This window comes from Strix uralensis, chromosome Z (genome assembly GCF_047716275.1).
Source record: "Strix uralensis isolate ZFMK-TIS-50842 chromosome Z, bStrUra1, whole genome shotgun sequence".
NCBI classification, from domain to species: Eukaryota; Metazoa; Chordata; class Aves; order Strigiformes; family Strigidae; genus Strix; species Strix uralensis.
Genome location: NC_134012.1, coordinates 59,245,305 through 59,266,690, shown reverse-complemented (window position 1 = coordinate 59,266,690; position 21,386 = coordinate 59,245,305). Strand labels below are relative to the sequence as shown.

At 36.6% G+C, this 21,386-nt stretch overlaps 1 protein-coding gene across 11 annotated transcripts in view; it reads right to left on the bottom strand.

Annotated features, from left to right (window-relative positions):
* Positions 1-21,386, bottom strand: part of FBXL17 (F-box and leucine rich repeat protein 17) — a 315,193-nt gene that overhangs the window by 281,213 nt on the left and 12,594 nt on the right. For all 11 annotated transcript variants that reach the window (XR_012627033.1, XM_074855755.1, XM_074855757.1 and 8 more), the window contains exons 2-4: positions 18,703-18,825; positions 15,494-15,751; positions 14,600-14,731 (exon numbers count right to left, since the gene is read on the bottom strand). Coding sequence is in view for 10 of the 11 variants with exons in the window: in XM_074855755.1 (XP_074711856.1) it covers positions 14,600-14,731; positions 15,494-15,751; positions 18,703-18,825 (513 nt within the window). In the remaining variant the exon portion in view is untranslated. The remainder of the gene's footprint in view (positions 1-14,599; positions 14,732-15,493; positions 15,752-18,702; positions 18,826-21,386) is intronic.

Here is a 21,386-nt window from a genome sequence, read left to right as displayed (position 1 = left end):
GAAAGCAAGTGTAGTTTATTCATCTTGAGGACTTGACCAGCAAGGCTTTCCCAGAACTTTTGTTACTCTTTTTAATGCCCAGGCTATATTCTCCGCTTGATCATTAAAAAAAGAAACAAAACACAAAACCAACAGAAAATCCCAACCGCAAACCCACAAACAAACAAACAAAGAAACAAAAATCCTACCCAAAACCCACCACCAAGCAACTTTATTCTTAATTTTTCCAGCACAAAAGCTTGGCATATTAGTTAAAGCTGCCAAAAAAAAAAAAAAAAAATATAATAGAGTTTTATGGTACTGCTCTAGTCTGTTCTTCACCACATTCCCTCCACTAACTTTTGCTACAGGGATGGAAATCCTCTCAGAGAACAGGAGTGGGACCTCTTTTTAAACTGTTCCATCCATTTTCTATATGAGAGAGAGTCAAGAGCCTCACAGTTCCCTCATTTTTCCATGTTCTTCACATAAACCCACAAAGTTACAAAACATAGACGAGGAAAAATAAACCGACAACACAAAACCAAAATTACCTGCTTTTACTTGATCCTACACTACAGCAGATCCTAACACCTAGGGCAAGAAATTTCAGGTAGCCCTAAAAAAACTTTTCAGACTCTAAACAGAAAATGTTCATATTGGGCCATTGTCACATCACATTGCTCTATATACATTTAGCTAAGTAACCCATCTCAAAATTATCTTTAACATATAGTATGTATAGGCAGAAAATAACATAAGTCAGTTTCTTCTCAAATCTTGGCCTGAACACAGGCAAGCTGTATTTTTCAGAGGACAATAAAACAGCAAAAGCACATCCTTTATACTGTGGTGGTCTCCCCTGCTAATTGGTACAGAAAACCTAAATTTTAAGGTTTCCCAAGTGGACATTCATACAGAGTTCTTACTTTTTTCCTACAAATATCGGCTGTTAAAAGGTATAAAGCATGTTTAATTCAAGAAGAATCTATTAAGATTTCTTTTTGAACTACTGGACAAAAATATTACATTTTTGCTTGCAAATGTTCTGTAAAAATATAAACCAAATAATACTATAGAATGAAATATTTGAATTCTTGTTCCTCAAATAATGTGCTAAAAATGGTGGATCATTTGTATTTATACTATGCTACAAAAATTTCTGCACAGCTAGTAGCACCTGAATGTAAACTAACTGCAATCAAGAGAGATACTCTGCAGATCAAAAATGCTTATACTACCACAAACACCAAGTTTTCAACTGTTTTTAATGTACATTTACTACCTTTAATATGCTGTAGTACTTCCTATTACCTCGTTAATCTTCAAACTTAAAAGCAAATATTAAATGAAAGGTAGAAATTGTTCTGCAGATGAAAAAATATCTACACTTGAATCAAGAAATTAGTGTCACTCGATAACACTTTTTAATGCATTACTAAGTAAATAGTTTAAAATTGACAAAAATAGTCAAAATTGGTATCCAGATTTAGTTACTCCTTGTTATAACACCTACTTAAAATGTACTTGGCATTTCCCTTAAAAATATCTGCAGTTTGAGAACAGCTTAAAGTATTTGTCTCAACCTTCTACTTGTGTCTAATTCGATATACAAACTGTACTATCACCACCTTCATAGGATCAAATTACTAGCAAATCCCAAGTTAGCATAAAAGATAAACAACATAGCAACTTTTTGCATTACCTCATCCAAGTTTTATTTTAGGGAAGTAAGGTGTAGATTCACAGATATATTAGACCTATTCTTACAGTCCAAGATACCGCTGAGTGAATGGCTACTTTCATGCAAAGCAGCAAAAAAATAAACTAAAACAGCAGTATTTCACCATGCCAATCTTTTGTTTATATAATTATTTTCAGTCCAAGAAGACAGCGCTTTAAAGGAGAGGAAAACAACTGTCTAGGTGTGTGTATGTTACCCAGTCCTTTAATGGGTCCACATAGTAATGCAGCTAAACTGTCACCTGCATGAAAGCAACGAGTAAGCTATTGCCATGTTATCTGAACTGTCTGGACAGAGTCAAAAAATGTTTGAATTTCCAGTTAACTCCACCCACAACAGAAATGAGGCACATGAGGGAGGTGGGTAAAGGGGGGGCATCACAGGGCATCACAGCTGTACCAGATATAATCACAAGAACTTTGTTACCTTGTGTCAAAAGAATTACTTCTCCAAAGATTTATCATGTTCTTTGTTTTCAGTTTGTGTAATCGCATAAGTATCCAAGTAGTATCATTTAAGTTTAAAATCCACTGTCCAGATTTCTTTCCTTACAGCAAGAAAAAAAATCAACCACTTATCTCTACAGCCACTGAAGTTCCGTAAGTTTCACATCATTTCACTGAGGCCTAGTATCACAACTGACAAAACAAGAGATCAGGTGTAGCAACCCTTCCATGATAGTTTATTTGCAACACCATCCCTAAGTGAGATAAAACTTCTATTAAAAAAAAGGCAAAGAACATCTACAAGATGTACATACTGTAAACAACTTTAGCCCGAACACATACTACTTTTATCTCATTAAATGCACTGCAGTACTCACTTGTTATTGAAATTCTGCTGCAAATACTTCAAAAATCTGAAGAAACTATCATCTATGAGCAACAGGAACAGTATAGTGTTTTTCAGACTGCACAGTGCTAAGAGACATTTAAAAAAAGAAAAACAAGATATTAGCAGAAGAATGATTCCTATAGGAAGAAGAAATCTTCTAAGATATTCTGAGGTGTACCGGGCAGTACTAAACCCAAAAGAAAATGCTACTACATACAGCAGTTCTGAAATCTATAAAACACAGCAGTTCTGAAGTATCCGCCATTATGTATTTTCAGAAATAGCTAAACCCACTGAAATTCTCAACCACTATTTCATTCTAGAAATTCACATTTTCATGAAATAACAACTACATTTAAACAGATTTATTTAGTATGTGTTGAAATCATCCAATTTCAAGAATACAGTCAAAAATCTCTTACTCGTGTTATACTGTACAGTATATTATTCTCTATATATTTAAGTAGTCCTTAGTACTTTTCAAGAGGCTGCACAAGATTAACAGGTATTACTTTGCCACAAAAAAATGAGCCAGCTTCAGTGCAACAGAAAACTTTAGCTTTCACATATTTTAAAGAGTAAATCAAATAAAGTATTAAAAAGCATTAAGATGATTTTAAACAAAACTATAAAACTGCTTTTACAATAATGTATTTTCAAAACTATAAAACGTCTCCAAATGTGAACAGATTTGGAAATACAACAAAAGAGAATAACACAGATGCAAAGAGGTGCAAATTTGACATTCTGTACAAAGTAAACACCTCGTCTGTAACAACTACATTCTTGCTGCAAACTACTGCAGTAAACTAGCTAACCCTACTACCTCTGGTCCAAAAATGACAGAGCAACAGAAGTGTAACGTCTCCAAACACAACAGGTCTAGAAACACATCCTTTGGGCACGTGACATTTGTGTTAATAAGGGAGACAACAGCAGAGGCACAGCTACGCCTTTAAGCAGCAGCACTGTCTCACTGTGTGATTGTCACTGTAAAAATGTAATCCTTTGAAACAGTCTGAGGAAGACGTCTGGAAAACTGCAGTTGCCGCTGCACACTCACATCAAAGCAGGCCCACTGGCTTACATTTAACAAAAACTATATTTTTTTCTTTTGGGGGGGGGAGGAAAATACTTTGTGAGAACCTTACTTTTTTTTTTAGCATGGGGAAGTTCCCAAAATTCATAGTATTGTTTAATGAAACAGTAAAGGTATCTTAACAGTTCACAGCTGCTCACTCCTTCTTACCCTCAAGCATGCTCCTGCCCTTACATTATCCATGATGCTTGACAGACCTATTACCTTCTCAAGCTTACTGCACAGTAAACTCAGCTTATCAACCCAGGAGAGAAGTACTCATTTTTAACCACCCTCACTCCACAGGTTGAGATCACTCAGGTCAGAACAGTGGAGATGGTGTATGGGAAGAAAATGGAAGCATGCAGTGGAACTCACTCCTTGCAACAAATGCCGTTTTGCGGAACTTAGCCATAGCTTGTCATTGTTTTTCACAAATGGCATACAAGCAGCTAGCTAGTGAGCTCACAGATACTCTTCTGCCCTACATAGCATTCGTCTCTTAAGAGCTGGAATATCAAGTTATACAAGTTAGCTAGCCTTTTTTTTTTTTTTTTTTTTAACCCTTACCAAATCATTTCAGATCATTCATTGACACGTTTGTTTCATTTTCTATTGACCACTCTGAAGCCTAAAAGAAACAAACTTAACTCTTATTTCTCATATAGATTAGCTCTCCAAATACTCACATTGTCATACAACATTTAAGTACTAGTTAGATAATACTAACAGTACAGACCATATTTTGTTCATCCTTCAAAATGTTTTCCATTTTAGCTTATACACAGCTTAGATGTTTTCTCTATGTTTAAGCAGAAAAGTATTAAAAAATAAATACTTCCCATTCACATTTGATCTTTTTCACCACAATTTTGCAACTCAGATTTTTTTCTAATTTGCATTTTCATAGTTTAGACAGAAAATATTCTTAAACCATTCTTATAAATTTACCAAACTGGTAAGAAATGGAACACCAGCACAATCTTTTCCACTGTTGTGGTTTAACTTCAGCAAGCAGCTCAGCCCAACAGAGCCCCCAGTGGGATGGGGGAAGAGAATCAGAAGGGTAACGGTGAGAAAACTCAAGAATTGAGATAAAGACAGTTTAATAGGTAAAGCAAAAGCTGAACATGTAAGCAAAGCAAAATAATGAATTCATTCACTCCTTCTGATCAGCAGGCAGGTGTTCAGACATCTCCAGGAAAGCTGGGCTCCATCACACTATTACTTGGGAAGACAAACTTTGTAACTCTGAATATCCCCCCTTCCTCCTTCCCCCAGTTTTACTGCAGAGCATGACACTGTATGGTATGGCAAGTCCCTCTGGTCAGTTGGGGTCAGGTGTCCCAGCTGTGTCCCCATCAAATTCTTGTGCACCCCCAGCCTACTCACTGGTGGGGTGGTGTGAGAAGCAGGTAAGGGCTTTACACTGTGTAAGCAGTGCTCAGTTATCAACACTCTTCTGGTCACAAATCCAAAACGTAGCACCATATGAGCTACTAGGACGAAATTTAACTCTATCCCAGCCAAAACCAGTACACTCACAAAATCATTCCTATGGTCAGTTTTGGTGGGGAGGGGGGAAGTAAACGACTGGCCACATGGTGATTGGCTACCAGCCGAGTACAAACCACGACAGCCAGTGGTCTCTTTGCCACAAGATATCACTAGATTAAAAAAAAACAAAACCAACCCACCCCCCCACCCCACCCCCCTCAAAAAAACCCTACAGAAATTGAAGATCTTTGTTACAATGCAATTTAGGCAATTTTACTATCTAGCGGCACACATTCTATTAAAACACACACTCTAGTGAAAAGATTTTTCACTCTAGTAGCATGGAATTCTGTTTAAAGTAGTGCAATAATACTTGGAGCATTGACCTAAATGGTAATTATATATGGATATTTCAAATAATCAAAAAGGCTCCATATCCACCTACAAATCTCTGGTCACCAAGTTTTAAAATTAGATTAAAAGCTCAACTAACCTGTTCAACAACAAAAGCCAAAAAATCACAAAAACCCACCAAAAAAACCTCAAAAACCACCTCCAAACAAGTGCATACATGCTAGTTTAATTCAAGATCTATTATGTCCATTAAAATTTATATAAATCTACCCAACATAATCAAACTTAAACATTGTGCTTAGTTCAGTATCAATTCATCATTTCAGTAAGCAGATTGAAGCATTAATTTTCTTGTAAGATTTATTAATTACTGTAATTCAGAGGAAAAAAAATAATTTCACTGTATACATCTTTTTCAATGTAGCAGTTACATATTATTACAGAGGTTTTATAGCTTCAGTAAAAGCCTCTTTGGAAGGCAGTGTGCTATTGCAAATTTCTATTAATTTGCTTTTACTTACTAACAGGTCAAATTAGACATAATACTACAACAGTAAAGAAACTGTACAGGCATCTTCTGAGTTGACTACTAATTACATTTGAACTTTCTATTTGCAATCTGAGCACGTAATAAAAACAAAACACTGCATGCTCTAGAAATACAGAAATACCCTACAAATACTACTAATTTCTGTACTGCTGTTGCCCTTGGTATGTATTTCAATTACAATATACAATGGCTTTTTCAATAACTATACAGAAAGCAGGAAAACTGACTTATATTTAAAACTCCTACCTTGCTGCAATTTGCTTGTAGGTTGCCTCCATCCATCTGGATTTTTAGTACATGATCCTCAATACTGAGAATATTATTCATTACAGTACTTTGTAAGTTTGATGTACAAGTTCACTAACATGCCAGTCGTTAATGCACAGGCATTAGCAGACATCCCTTGAATGTATCAATAAATTTATTTAATGTCTTCTAAAATTGTATGCAAAATATATCACCTGCAATATCAAATTAATAATAATTTTATAACTTTGACCAAAAACTTGAAAAAAGTTCTGCTACAGCCACTTTTCCACTATTTTATTCCATCCCTCAGTACTTTGTTATTACGTTAATGTATGTAGTATGCATTTTTATACATAAAATATTCATAAAAAGTGGTAACAAATTACAGCTTAAAGAATTATTTTAAGTGGTATAATACCTAATTTCACATCAATATAAAAAATATAAGTTCTTTAAACTGGAGAGTAGGTAAGGTCAACAAGAGTCAAAAAATCTAAGTAATGCAACAATACAGATTACAACTCCAGTTCTTAGTTGCTTTTAAAATGTATGTATACACACACACACACTGTACATGACAAGTCAACTCACAACATAAAACAGTTGATTAAAAAGCTCAAAGATGCAGTACTTGTTTCAAAAATAAAAGAGAAAAAGAGCACGGCATAGTGAAACCATATAGCTGGCCTTATTATTATGCCAGAGTATTTACATGTACAGTCAGGCATTTGAAAGGGGTATACAACTAGCTTTACAAGAAAATTAGTGTCTATACGCACATCTTGTTTCCTTATGGTATAAAGAAGCTGCACGAGTATTTATAAAGAGACAATTCAGGGAATTGGTAATGGGACATGGAGCCATTCACTTCTACCAGTGGCCCAGGTCTGTGAAGTTAAATCATTTGACAGATGGTTGGTAGTTTTTTATGACTGTACTTTCAGTCCAGTTCCTGGTGATTTTGTGATGTCGGTATCTATCCACTATCACAAATGGGTACTCCAGGAATGACTGAGTGAGCATGGAGACTGAACAAGCCTCTTAACCCTTGCTAGAGGTCTGCCTCTAGATCAGGGTTTGCAGCACTTTGGTGGGGCTGCTCCCACTCATGTTGTTCCTGCTCAGTGGACAAAAAGGGGACTTCAGTTTCCAATGCTGCCAGTCTAAAGAGTTTCACAAACATTGAATTTATGTTAAAAAGAAGTTTTCTTTCACCTGTTTAAATACAAGGTTTCCCAACTGAAGACAAATATTTGGAGGAGGGAAGATGGGGGACAGAAATCATATAAAAAGATGAAAAACAAACAATAAAAAAACCCAAAAACCCACACCCTGCAACTTTTGAGTAAAATGTCCTGCAGAGATGTCTTTTGAAAGATGCAACATAGAAAAATATATTCAGTACAACTTAAGGTATTGCATTTAAAACCCAAAAAGTTAAGCATTAAGCTGAAAACTATTACTTTAAGGAGCTCCTAATATATCTGGCATCAAGGGCTTAACCCTCTGCCCCTCTGACAGTTACCTTTGAAATATAATTGAAGAGTGAAACACTTCAAGTACTTTTGTTTTACACTATTAAGAAATAAAATGAATGTAGGAAGTAAGAAAATCCACACTATTAAACAAGAGTACACACAAAATAATTTGCAAAGTTTCCTCTGTTGCATTCCTAAATATGCAACCCCAGAAGACAAATCTTTGGCATTTAAGAAGCCACAAGTTCAAAACTGCATTATCATCGCAGAAGGTGGTCTTATCTAGGAAGGGGTAAAAAGTAAATCAAGGAACAATAGTTGGTTTTCTCCAAGGTTTCGCTCAGGATCTCCAGTAGCAGTTAGTTTCAACTCATTCACTTTATACTCAGTATCTAGTATAGATCATAAAATCATATAATAGTTTGGGTTTGAAGGGACCTTTAAAGGTCATCTAGTCCAGCTCCCCTTCAATGAGTAGGGGCAGACTCAACTAGATCAGGCTGCTCAGAGCTTCATCCAGCCTGGCCTTGAATGTTTCCAGGGATGGGGCATCTACCACCTCTCCTGGCAACTTGTTCCAAGATACACACATTTCCATTGTATGTTCTTCGAACTCATTCTATTTTAAAAGAACATAAAATATTCACAATTGCAAAATTCTATCAGTTTTCTCCTTCCTCTTTGCTAACTAATTAATGAACTACACAAAGCAAACCTCTTCAAATACTTCAATAAGAATATACATAACTACACTGCAAAAGTCAAACACTATTTAGTTAAGTCGGCTTTGTTATACTAACAGTCTGAGACATTTAAGAACTACTTAGACAGCAATCCTGGCAGCTGAACCGAAAACAGGATCTGTGGAACCAGCACAATACTCAGAAGCTATCTGCTGTATATGGGTAATTCACTATAGCAAGGACTCAAAGACCTGTTACTACTGCAAAGTCAATACTGCCACCTAAGGGTGACGACGAGTATTGTATTTATTGCCAGACTACTTACAGAAACATTTCTATAGAAAATAAAAGCCTGACACCTGCATACTGGTTCAGATGCCTTTACAGCAAATACATACGTGTGCACTAGCACACAATCTTCACTTTTTTTTTTTCCCTATTAACATCAAACTCGGCATGAATGTTTTACCTTAAGAACAGTATCACAGAAACTGCCCGAGTCAAACCATAACAGTTCTAAACACAAAAAACAAAAAGATTATCAAACTCTGAGAAATAAGGTTTTATCAGGTTGATTTCTAAAAAAATGATCGAACCATTTTATTTTGTTGTAAAACCAAACAAAGTGAATATTTCAAAAGGGCAACTGAAAGACTAACTTTCCGATATGGCTTTTAATATTGAACAGATGTCTCAAACAGTCCTTATGAAAGCATGTTTTCCCGTTATCTCAGTTTAGTTCCAATATAGTTATTCAATGCATCTTTACAGCAGTGAACACTTATTTTTATGGCACATTAGTAGGTCTTGGTGCATATATAACATGTCTGACAAACTAAAATACAAGAGGGGCTTTATCATTACTAGTGAACACTACCAACAGTGTCAACTGTAAGGAGATTTTGCTTTAGAAAGCTCTAATTTAATACATGGCAAAAGATGAAGCATCATTGTCCAAAGCTATGATATACAGTAGAGAAATCAATCTCAGTGTTGGTATCATACTTAATACATATGCATATGTTTAGCAAGTAATTAGTCCTATACGTGAGCTCTGTGTCTACAAAGAAAACCAGCAACACTCTCCTGGAGAACATCAGTTTTTAATAAAAAAATAAAATAATTGAAGGGGAAAAGTCTGGAACAACTACAGTTCTTTCCAAAACTCAAAACAATGAAGGTAGTTAGTATTTTGGGAAAGTATTCACAAAGCAGCATGGGAAAAGGTTCCTTTTTCTGAAATTTCTCCAAGTAGAACAGTTTTAAGTAATTATGTGTAAAAATTGAAATAGCATATGTAATATGTTGAGGGGAGGGCAGGAAGGGCAGGAAAATCACACTCTTAAGGCATATTTTTCCCAAAAAGTCTTTTTCATTTACTTGTTACCAGTGAAAAAGTAAGTATTTCTATATATTCTAAACTTAAGTAGTTCACATCATCAAATGACGTGCAGGTTACGTGCCTCATAATACTGACTTTTCTCCTCAAACAATTTGCCTGGACTAAACTCAAAGCAAAGTACTCTCTCCTCTCCACATTTGCCCTGTGTCATGCACAGGGCACACTGCTGAAGTAAGTGCTCTGTAGGTGACATGTACAAAGAAGAAAGAGAACTGCTTCCTAAAAAGTCAAAAAAAGCAGAGGGTGGGGAATCTCTCAGTAAAACATAAGGATAAATAAATCAGATTACACTATGTTGTGATTATTCAGGAAACAAGAAAATTAAGTTTAATTTGTTCTATAGATTTTCATACTAGCTTGATTGCAGTCAATCTTTTAAAAGGGTATGTTAAGTATTTAACTGACATAAAACTGAAGTGCTTGTTTTAGTCTATCTTAATTCTCTACTGCAACTAAAAAAGTATATTATTCACATATCTTAAGCATTACAGTTTCTATCAAATGTAGCGTTACAAATTTCTACTCTGTTATCTGCTACAAACTGCAAAGTAACAGAATACTCATCTTTAAAAACACTATTAAATAGTCATCTGTAAAATATTTACTGTGAAAGTGTTCTCACATATCGAGCATGAAAAAAAGGTTAGCAAACACACCACTAGTTGGACCAAAATTTGATTATCTTGAAATGTCTTCCACTCACAGTAGATTCTGTCCCTGGACAGGGTCAAAAGACAAACAAGGAACTAGAAACATGGTCAAGTTAGACCATAACCATCTTAATGAACGTATGTGGGAACCATCAGACAAATTATTTGTCTTTAAGTTACCTACTTCACCAGATCATTTTATTGGAAAGGGAGAAATGCTGCCATCATTCCAACTGTAGTAGCTTAGCTGCAGTATCATCTCCCATCCACCCCTAAACAAGCTTGAAAAAGAGAAAAGAGAAGAAGGAAAGAAAGTTTAGAGGTAGGACTGCTGTCATCCTGTTTACGGTATCTAACTCCATCTCTCTTCATCTTTAGAAGCTCCTTCTCCCCATCCACACATAATTCACCATGAAACACAGACACTGGGTGGAATAAGGAGGTACAAATCTAACTCCCACCTCCTAAGTTTCAGCAACCATTGTATTATTAGCCATTAAGTCACTCAGTTAAGAAAAGGCAATAAAAAATCATTTAGTGTGTAAAATCAACATAGTTGAGTGGAGAAGGTTTTTCCCAGCTCTAAAATGAGCTCCCAAATCTAGATCAACTCTATTCATCATGAGAAAATGAAGACTTTATGCACTGCTCGTACAGAATTGCTTCTGGGGGCAATCCTTCCCTTTGAGTGCACTGTAGTCACAAACTTGTTCTGCATCTCTCTACGAAGAAGTTGCAAAACCTTTAAAATCTCTTAGGGCTCCATTCTTCTAGGGAAGGCTGCAATGAAAAGTGTTAATTTTCCTTGACAATTCTGGTTAAGTACAGCCCCACTCCGTGTCTCAGTGAGTTAGCATTGAGCAGTTCTCTGATTTTGCAGCTGAAGCTATGTACTGTCTATCTGGGATAGAAGGACAAAAAAGGGGTTGGCAGAAAGTTAACAGTGAAATTAACCAATTCATCTTCCACCAGCTTCATTCACATTAATCATTCATATGAGGCAAACATGAAAGTTATAGCATTTAATTCTAGCTATGACCATAAAATAAGAAGTCCAACTAAACTCAACCAAGAAGGTAGGAAATTTCCTAGTTTTGTCTAGACAGAGCTACAATCTGTTCCTCCATTTACACTGAATTTCTGTGAGACTGATTGTATCAGACTGCTTGGGGACAGATAAGGAAAGACAACTCAACATACTGGCACATTTCGTAACTCCTGCAATTTTATTTTTTTTTCTTTCACTAGGTTCCCAATTTGGCCAGTATGCTTCAGAAAACAGGATCTGCATAAAATTACTCTTCCATTCAAAGAACAGAGGAAAAATAAACATATTTTGAGAAGACATAAATCATAAACAGTTACGCAAGCAACAACCTTGTGTTGTTAAGTTAGCCTTGTGATGTTAACTTTTTCCTCCTTTGTTTCCTTCCTTTGTACCCGTTCATTATTTGTAGCTTTCACTTATTACCATGACATAATCAGCATTTCAAAGAAAGGAAGGGGTCTGTTTTTCTGTGAAATGCCTAGTGTATTAAACAATCAGAACATAAATTCTTCTTTCTCTGTTTCTGCTCAGCAGTCTGATAATGGAGTTACTTAGCAACAGATGAAGAAACTGAACTGCATTGCCTGATCCACATTTCACTGTACAGTAACACTCACAAAAGCATTATTTAGCTACTGGTTGCCTCTGTACAGATGTATTTTTGAAGTATAAGATCCATTAGTCTGAGACAAGTGTACATGAAAACCCAGTGATCATGTACCATCTATAACAGACTACACATTTTGAAATTAATAGAAATTGCCTGTAATGGTCACATGATTTTGAGTAACTCTGAAAAAGAAAGAAACAAGAAAATACAAAACAAACAGACCTCATTTACAGTATTTACATAGAAGCTACAGAAGCTGTTTAAAAAGGTGGGGCGGAGGGGGAAAGGGGTCTTCTTCCTATAGCAGACTGGCAATCTATGAACTTCAAATACACGAACCAAGACCTTGTATGTCAAGAACACTTTTCTTGCCACAGAATATTTTGACTTCAGGGAATGAATACTAACTTATTTTGAAAACACACACAACGCATTTCCCCAAACCACCTTCACCAGAAGAGTAGGAAGTAAGATGTACCACAGCAAATACTAACAGTGGTTTTATTTTAAAAGGCAGTTTTAAAACCAAAAAAAGTAATGCACAGGATTTCACAAATCAAACAGTGGATATTCATTTACCACCAACCATTACTCCCTTTTAAGCTAACTCTGTGGTATTAACCAATTCCTTTTTTTCTTTTTTTAATTTGGAAGGTGAAAATTTTTATTTTATAACTGCATGAGAACTTCTTACAAGTTGTCTTGATTCATCACACAAAATTACACTTCCAGCAAGATTTGAAAGTCTCTTATCCCTAGCAAGGGGAAAGCACATCAGTTTCTGCTGCTTTGTCATCTAGTGGAACCATTCAAATTTTATTTTATTCTAATGATTCAATACCCCGCAGTTCATAACAACTTTATAACTTACTTCATGTTTACATTTCTAGACCAAGATTTAAGGAGCTGAATTTGGACTTTACAAAGCTAAATCAAGTTTGCTGCAAGTTCATTTTTTCCTGAAAAATTAAGACTGGGCAGTAATTTTAAATAAAATTAAACATTAAAAAAATCCTACAGTCATCAAAAATTGTGCAAAGGGTTAGTTTTGATAAGTCACTTGAGAAATTTTCAGAAGTGATGAAATAATTAAAAGAAGTTTCCTATTCACTGGCAAGTATTTTTGTCTTATTTCCAATGAAAAATTAATGTTACATTTCCAGTAATGCAGGCAATCAAATAAAGTGCAAGAACATCTTTCCTGATTGTTGTAAAAACAAGAAGATACTTCCTATGTCTTATTTCAGGTGAGAACATGGAGGACATTTGAGATAATAAAAGCACAGAACTTAAGTGCTAACAATTGTAATTTCAACTTCATAGGTTACATTTCAGACTACAGAGTGAAAACTTCAATGGCAAGAAGTGTAAGACTTTATCTATAAGGAAGGCCAAATTAACGCCTTACCCACATATTTTCCAATGACTTATGTAGGTATTTATACATACAATAACCTTTATGTACAATTAAGTAATCTTTCATGTACAAATATGCAAACCTTGAATATGCACAAGTTTTTCCTCTTTCATTCAAAGACAAATAATATTTTGAATTTCCCTTTCTCCAGTTAATTTTTGCAGGAGTATGCTTTCCATCCAGGCCTCACAGAACTTTCATTTCTTTTTTTTAATTAAAGGATTTTCATGTATTAAAATAAATACTACAAGGACTAATTTTGATAGTACCCAAGATTTTGTTTTGATACAGAAGGAGGGGACACACCATTTTTTCTGCATTTGAACTATTTTGAGATCTCTGTTTTGGTCATTATCTCCTACATCTCACCTTCCAACGATTTTTCTACTTAACTTGGAAGAAAAAATAAAAAAATAAAATTAAAGCCAGTGCTCTACTATACCATTTAGTAGAGACCATCTTTCAACATTAGAAACCACCATTTCAGAGACTGCTTATAATCAGGACACAAAACAGTTTTATTACTCCTCAACAACTTCCTTCTACTAGCACCGGCACAGTACTCTACTGCAGCCTGATGAGAAAGTGACATACTTCAAGTGAAGATTATCAGAGTGTATTATTTGTAATCAAGAACCCAACCTCAAAAAATCTTTTAGTTTAGGTAAGTTTGCACTTTTTACTGTAAAAAAACGTACTGGTATAAACAAAAGAAACATAGAAACATTCCATACAGACTAAGCATCTTCCTACAGAAATCAGGCATCTTCTAAACAATTACTCATGGAATGTTATGTCCAAACCAAAAGTTTATATGTATCTGGAATAGCATTAGCTTAACTTGTACTTTGAGTCATCTTCTGAACTATCTATGTAGAACCCAAATTTGCACAGCTAGAGAACATTTTTAAGCAATTCACTGCCAAAAAACAGCTATTCACACAGAAGTTTTAAACATAACAAGCAAGAGCAAGCTTTGACAATGAAAACGCTGTGGAAGAAAAAACCATCGTGACGTGTACTTACTAATTTGTTTTCTTGCATGTATATTCTTTGCAACTTCAGACAGCCTTTAGCTATAATGACCATTCCTTCATCAGAGATCTTGTAACATTGTCCAAAATGAATGTCTTTCAATTCTCTGCATTTTGAACCCAGCTGCAATTAATGAAAACAAAGCAAGTATTTAAGAATAAAGCTAAAAAACCAACAGGACTTGACTGAACGGGAGAGCTGGGAGTTAAGATTTCTTTCTGCTTCTCCGCCCCCCCCTTAAAAATTATCTTTCTTTACAGGTTTTGTAAGTATTATATACAAACAAGAAAAATTATAATTAAATACATGACAAAATGAAGTTTCTAACTGCAATCAACAAAACAAAGCTATTTATTAGGCATATATGTAAGTAGCTAACAATGCCTGTATGCTAAATCACTGACAGCATATTTGATTTAACATAACTACTTCACAGCTCACCCTAAATGCTCCTTTAACATGACAGAGAGTTAATGAAACCTTCCTGTATACCTAACAAATAAAGGTCTCAAATCACCTTTGGCTTTCATGATGCAAAAAGAGTTATTTAAACACTGGTTCCAAATAGCAGCTAAGCTCAGGAAAACTCAACAAGCCAGAGATGAAGTACAGGATGTCAAACTGGACCTTTCATTATAAAAGGGATCACTTAATCCCTGCATATATACAGATTTTTTTTAAAAAAAAGAAGTATGTGCAGTCTCTAGAGAACATTTACTGCACCAAGAAAATATGTCCATAAACCAATTTTAAAGTAGAAGAGATTTTAATTAAATCCTAGAAGAGGGTACTTTCTTCCATGTCCCTTTTTGAACTTGGTAAGAGGTTGATAAGAGGTTGAAAGATACTAAAGTTACAGAAGAAATTTGTGGAATGGATGGTTACCTGCTTTAGGCCTTCATCAGTGAGTTTGTCTTGATTGCCTACATGCACTTTCTGGAGAAGAGGGCACTGAGAGGCAACTGCTATAATAGAGGTGTCAGAAAGCTGTTTACACCTGTAGGCAGTATATCTCAGGAGTCCAGGACATTTAATTGCTAATATGCATACTCCTGTATCAGATACATTGCGACAATCAGAAATATTGATTTCAGTAATATTCTGGCTTCTTGATGCTATCTTTTCCAACAGCTCATCAGTGACCTGCAAAGAAAATCCAAATATTCAAATTTAACTTTTTTCATAAACATCTCTAATTTCATTAGCACGAAAACTACTATTTGTAAGATGCATTTCCACAAGCTATGGGGAGAATGAAAAGATTTGTCTCCCAAGATAAGCGCATACTGCTATAATCAGTTTTACAATTATCTTTAAAGAATTCTGCACCAACATTCGGAGACAATAACAGTTAATGGTCCTCGTCATATTTTAGACACAGATTAATCCATCTTTTAAAAGAAAAGGATTTGCTTGTCCTTCTATAGCAGCACTCTACTTATGTACCTAAGGAAGCATTTACAGAGAAGTAAAGGGTTTATGTGTCTCTGAAATGCAACAGGATTTACTTAGGTTTTGATAATCATCCAAAACCAGGTGCCAGCAGACAAATACTACACTGATGCAGGTAACAATGGGCTTCTTTACAATGGAAAACAGTCACCTAAGATAGCAGTGAATGAAAGGAATGAAAAGGAAAGAACACCTAACAGAAAAAAAAAGCTAATTAAAACCCCGTAAGTTTCCTCCTCTTATTGCTCAGTTTTAAAACAGAATACTTGCATATTTTAGTCTATGTGAAAGACCATTAAATCAAATACATGCACTATTTTCCCAGAGCTCCTTTGAAGAAAAAAGATTCTATCCACTTTGTACCCATACACATTGTAGTTAGCTAACATGTCAGTAATTTTAAAAGAAGCCAGTCCTATAAAGCAGGTAAGAAACGTAAGATATTCTTCATGCTCAAGCTTGTAAGTTAAAACAATACAAACAGACCAAAGCAGGTAAGACAGTGCATAGAACTCCCTCACTTTAACAGTTAGTTTCAAAAAACTTGAGGTGACATACAACAAAAGCCTTTCCAACAAAACTGTTCAGGAATGCTTATCTACCACTTAGCACAGATGAGATTTAGCTTTAAGCCTGTAGAGGGCAAGAAAGCAACACGAATCTGTTTTGTTTTTTTCTTACACAATTGAGAAACAAACACTTTCTTTGCTGCATTCAATCTGCCTTATATTAGTAGCAAGTCCAATCTTTTTTCTTGCTATTTCACCAGGTATTAGCTAGAAAACATGACAAATTGAAAAAAAAAAAAAAAAATCAAACAACCCACCCAAAACAACACCTAAAGAAACAAACAATCCCCCTCCAACACAAAAAAACCACCCCAACAATAACCAAAAAAACCCAAAACCACCAATCCATACACACACACAGAGAAGGATAACATTTGTGCTTAATATTGATTTAGGAACTCAATAAAAAAATTGGTAAGATAGGTTTCTTAGAGCAATGCCACAACTGATAAGCTTTAGTGAGATTCCAAAATACCTAATAGGCAAAACCGTTAAAAGCCTTTGTTGCAGAAATAAGGCTACCTTTCAAGACAGTGAAGAAAGGCTTATTTGACCCATAGTACCTACAGAGCAAAAAGATGGACCTCTGGTCTGAGTGTGCTTTGGAGTCACTTGAGAAAAATCAGACAATCTGCAATATAACTTTTCTATAGCGGTTCAGAAATATGTTAACTAGTAACTATAGAAGCAAGAGAACTTGCATGCTTTCTTACGAATTGATGATCTGAAAAACAGTATCACACATACATTCTTTATGTCCAGCACAGATGAGCTCATGTTGCTGCTTCTTCAAATGGGACTGTCCCGATTTCAGCTGGCATAGTTAATTTTTCTTCTTAGTAGCTAGAATAGTGCTATGTTTCAAGTCAGTATGGGATTTGGTATGAGAAGAACGTAGATAATACACTGATGTTTTCAGTTGTTGCTAAGAGATCAAGGACTCTCCAACTCCCCATGTCCTGCCCATGTACAGGTGTACAAGAATCTGGGAAGGACCAGAGCCAGAGCACTGGACCTGAATTGGCTAATGGACTATTCCATATCATGTAGCATCATGGTCAGTATATAGAGGAATGTCGGCTGGGAAGCTGGGGATTCTCTCTCGCTTCTGCAATTGCAGTTTTGGGATCATGACTTTTCCGGGATCACTGGCCCGGAACGGGCTGGGTATCAGTCAGTAGGTGGCGAGCAATCACATTGTGCATTACCCTTTTGTACTTTCCATTATTGTTATTATTGATTTATTTCAACTATTAAACTCTTTTTATCTCAACCTACAAGTCTCCCTTCACCCCTCTAATTCTATCCCCTATCCCCCAGGCAAGGGATGGTGAGTGAGCGGCTGTGTGGTGTCCGGCTGCCAGCTGGGCTCAAACCACAACAGGGGACCCTTCAATGGTGGTTCCCCTGCACCCTATCTTTTCACGAAACTCTCAAGAAATGGTTTTATAAACCTCTGCAAGTAACAAGAAACCTAAAGGGGGTGGCCAAACAACACAGACATCCTTAAAAAATTTTCCAAGGAGGAAAGTAACCCTGAACAATCTAAGGCTAGACTCTGTAAGTATGTCACTAAATTAAATCCATGAATCCCAGCCATATTTAATTGTAGGACTGGCTAAAGGCCTAAAAGGACATAATCTGTCTTCTGATCAGTAGGAGTCACATCAGTTGAAGAAAAATTAAAGAAAATTTGTGAAAACAAACAGAACAAGCAACAGTTAGAGCACTCTCAGAAATGCTCAGGTACATCCTTCAGTTAATATGAGATCTGACAGTTCTTTTGAATGGAACTACCACTACCTGATGCAGACCTGAGACAGCTAACCCACAATCCATTTCAAACAGCACCTGTCCTCACACTCTTTAACAACTGATCGCAGTGAAAAGAAGCTACACTTAAAGTAGTTAATCTAAGGGTCCAAAGATTTTCAGCCTCTTGTAGCAAAATCCCTGAAAGCAGACATCATGATTTTATGGGTTTCTTTTGTTGACCTTTGGTCAAGAGTACAAGTTCTGAGAACAAATTCTGAGTCATCAAAACATAGTTTTTCCACAATGATATCTTCATACCTGTTGACGACTACTGAGATCCAGTTGCTTCCAAAACTGAAAATCTAAACAGAGGTCACGCCAATATTTACAGACTAACGATGCTGAAAGGCAACGCTCATTCAGAGATAAATTGGAAAATATCTGTAAAGAAAGGGAAGAAAATATTATTTGCCAGAAGCAATCATATTTAGAGACAGAAATATTTTATTAGTAATCTGTCTTGTAAAAGACAGAAAACTATTAGCATGCATTGCAACACTCAGTTCTAGAACTTGCCCCCAACTTGATTAGTCAAGGACAATAACCAAAAAACTACATCCCACAACAGCTGACAACATTAATAACTCACATTAGCACAACTAACAACAGAATATATCCTACTTAAGTACTCATTTCTTAGACCAAATTTCAAATGTGCTTCTGAGATGGCACACCTAAAGAATTACAAGTATTAGCTCAATGTCATTTGCAAGCCATTTAAAAGGTGTTTTCATTCCCATTCTGATTCAGATAGAAAAACCTTTCATTTCTTAACTGAATTGAAAAGAGTCATAAAGGTACCAAAACATCAGTCTGTGGGAATGGGGCATGGGATGGTGGAGCAGATCAGCAGAGCAAATCAGTGTCATACAAGGAACCTAAGCACAGAATCAGCATTTTATACCCGATGTTTTGAGCACTGTAGCAGCCTACAAAAAAAGAATAAACTGTAACTTTATAGCAGGCTCATAAATTGCTGTTACATTTATTATATTCAGCCCTTCCTCAGGAGTACTGCTGTTTATTAATAAAGGTCTGTCAAGAGTTACATATGAAGGTACACTGTAACGACAAGTGACCTTTAATCTACACATCACCCTGTAACAAAAAAAGGCAACCACTGTATTGATACCTACACAGAAATACAGACAGTAACACATGAAACAGTCCTCCTACGCAACTTAGGAGGACATCAGCAACTAAGTAGAAGCACTACAGCCAATCTCAGGCACTGTGCTCCAGAAAATCTGAAAATATTGGAGAGTGTCCATAGAAGAGCACTGAGGTCTAGAAAACATCCAAAGAAAAGACAAGGAGTGTTTAACCAAGAAGAAGGAATGGCCCGAAAATTAGAGAGAACAAAACTTTCATCATCCTTGTGGTGGGTAGGACAATTAGTCTCAAAAATTGTTAGGCTTCTAAACTAAGTATAATGAAGCACTGGAATATAATACATGGTAACTTGAGTTCATAGAATCATAGAATAGTTTGGTTTGGAAGGGACCTTAAAGATCGTCTAGTTCCAACTCCCCTGCCATGGGCAGGGACACCTTCCGCTAGATCAGGTTGCTCAAAGCCCCATCCAACCTGGCCTTCAACACTTCCAGGGACAGGGCATCCACAACCTCTCTGGACAACGTGTTCCAGTGTCTCACCACCCTCGCAGTAAAGAATTTCTTCCTTATAGCTAATCTAAATCTACCCTCTCTCAGTTTAAAACCATTACCCCTCGTCCTATCACTACACTCCCTGACCAAGAGTCCCTCCCCATCTTTCCTGTAGCCCCCTTTAAGTACTGGAAGGCTGCTATAAGGTCTCCCTGAGCCTTCTCTTCTCCAGGCTGAACAACCCCAACTCTCTCAGCCTGTCTTCACAGCGGAGGTGCTCCAGCCCCCTGATCGTCTTGGTGGCCTCCTCTGGATGTGCTTGAGCAGGTCCATGTCCTTCTTGGGTTGGTGTCATAGAGCTGGGCACAGCGCTCCAGGTGGAGTCTCATGAGAGCAGAGTAGAGGGAAAGAATCACCTCCCTCTACCTGCTGACCACACTTCTCTTGATGCAGCCCAGGGTACTGTTGGCTTTCTGGGCTGTGAGTGCACATTGCTGGCTCACAGTCAGTTTTCCATCCACTAATACCTCCAAGTCCTTCTCCTTGGGGCTGCTCTCAGTCCACTCATCGCTCGGCCTGTATTTGTGCCTAGGATTGCCCCGACCCATGTGCAGGACCTTGCACTTGGCCTTGTTGAATTTCAAGAGGGCCCACCTGTCAAGCCCATCAAGGCCCCTCTGGATGGCACATCCCTTCCCTCCAGCGTGTCAACCACACCACAGAGCTTGGTGCCATTGTCAAACTTGCTGAGGGTGTCTCCAACAAAGATGTTAAAAAGCGTTGGTCCCAACATGGACCCCTGAGGAACACCACTGTCACTGCTCTGCACTTGGACATTAAGCCATTGACTCCAACTCTTTGAGTGCGCCCATACAGCCAGTTCATTATCCACCCAGTGGTCCATCCATCAAATCCATGTCTCTCCAATTTGGAGACAAGGATATCGTGCGGGACAGTGTAAGAGTTCCTACTACCAGTATGAAACAGAATACTGAAACTTTAAAGTTATAAAAACTTCAGAAGAGAAGAAGACAATATAAAGGCAATATAATTCACATTATGTTTAAACAGATCTCAGACTGATTCCAGTTAATACGAAGAAGGGATGACAAGGCTGGCATTATAGAATACTTTAAATAATCTTTGCTACAGTGGGAAATAAATATGCTTATCTGTGAAAACAGCATCTTCAAGAAACAAGGGCTTGCAGTTCTTAAGAACAGGGCAAACAGAGAACTTTCAAGACTGTTGCTAATCAAGCTGCCACTGTGAATATGAAAGCATTTAAATAATTTTTGTTCCAACTATCATCCTACCAAAACCTGAAAACCCTCA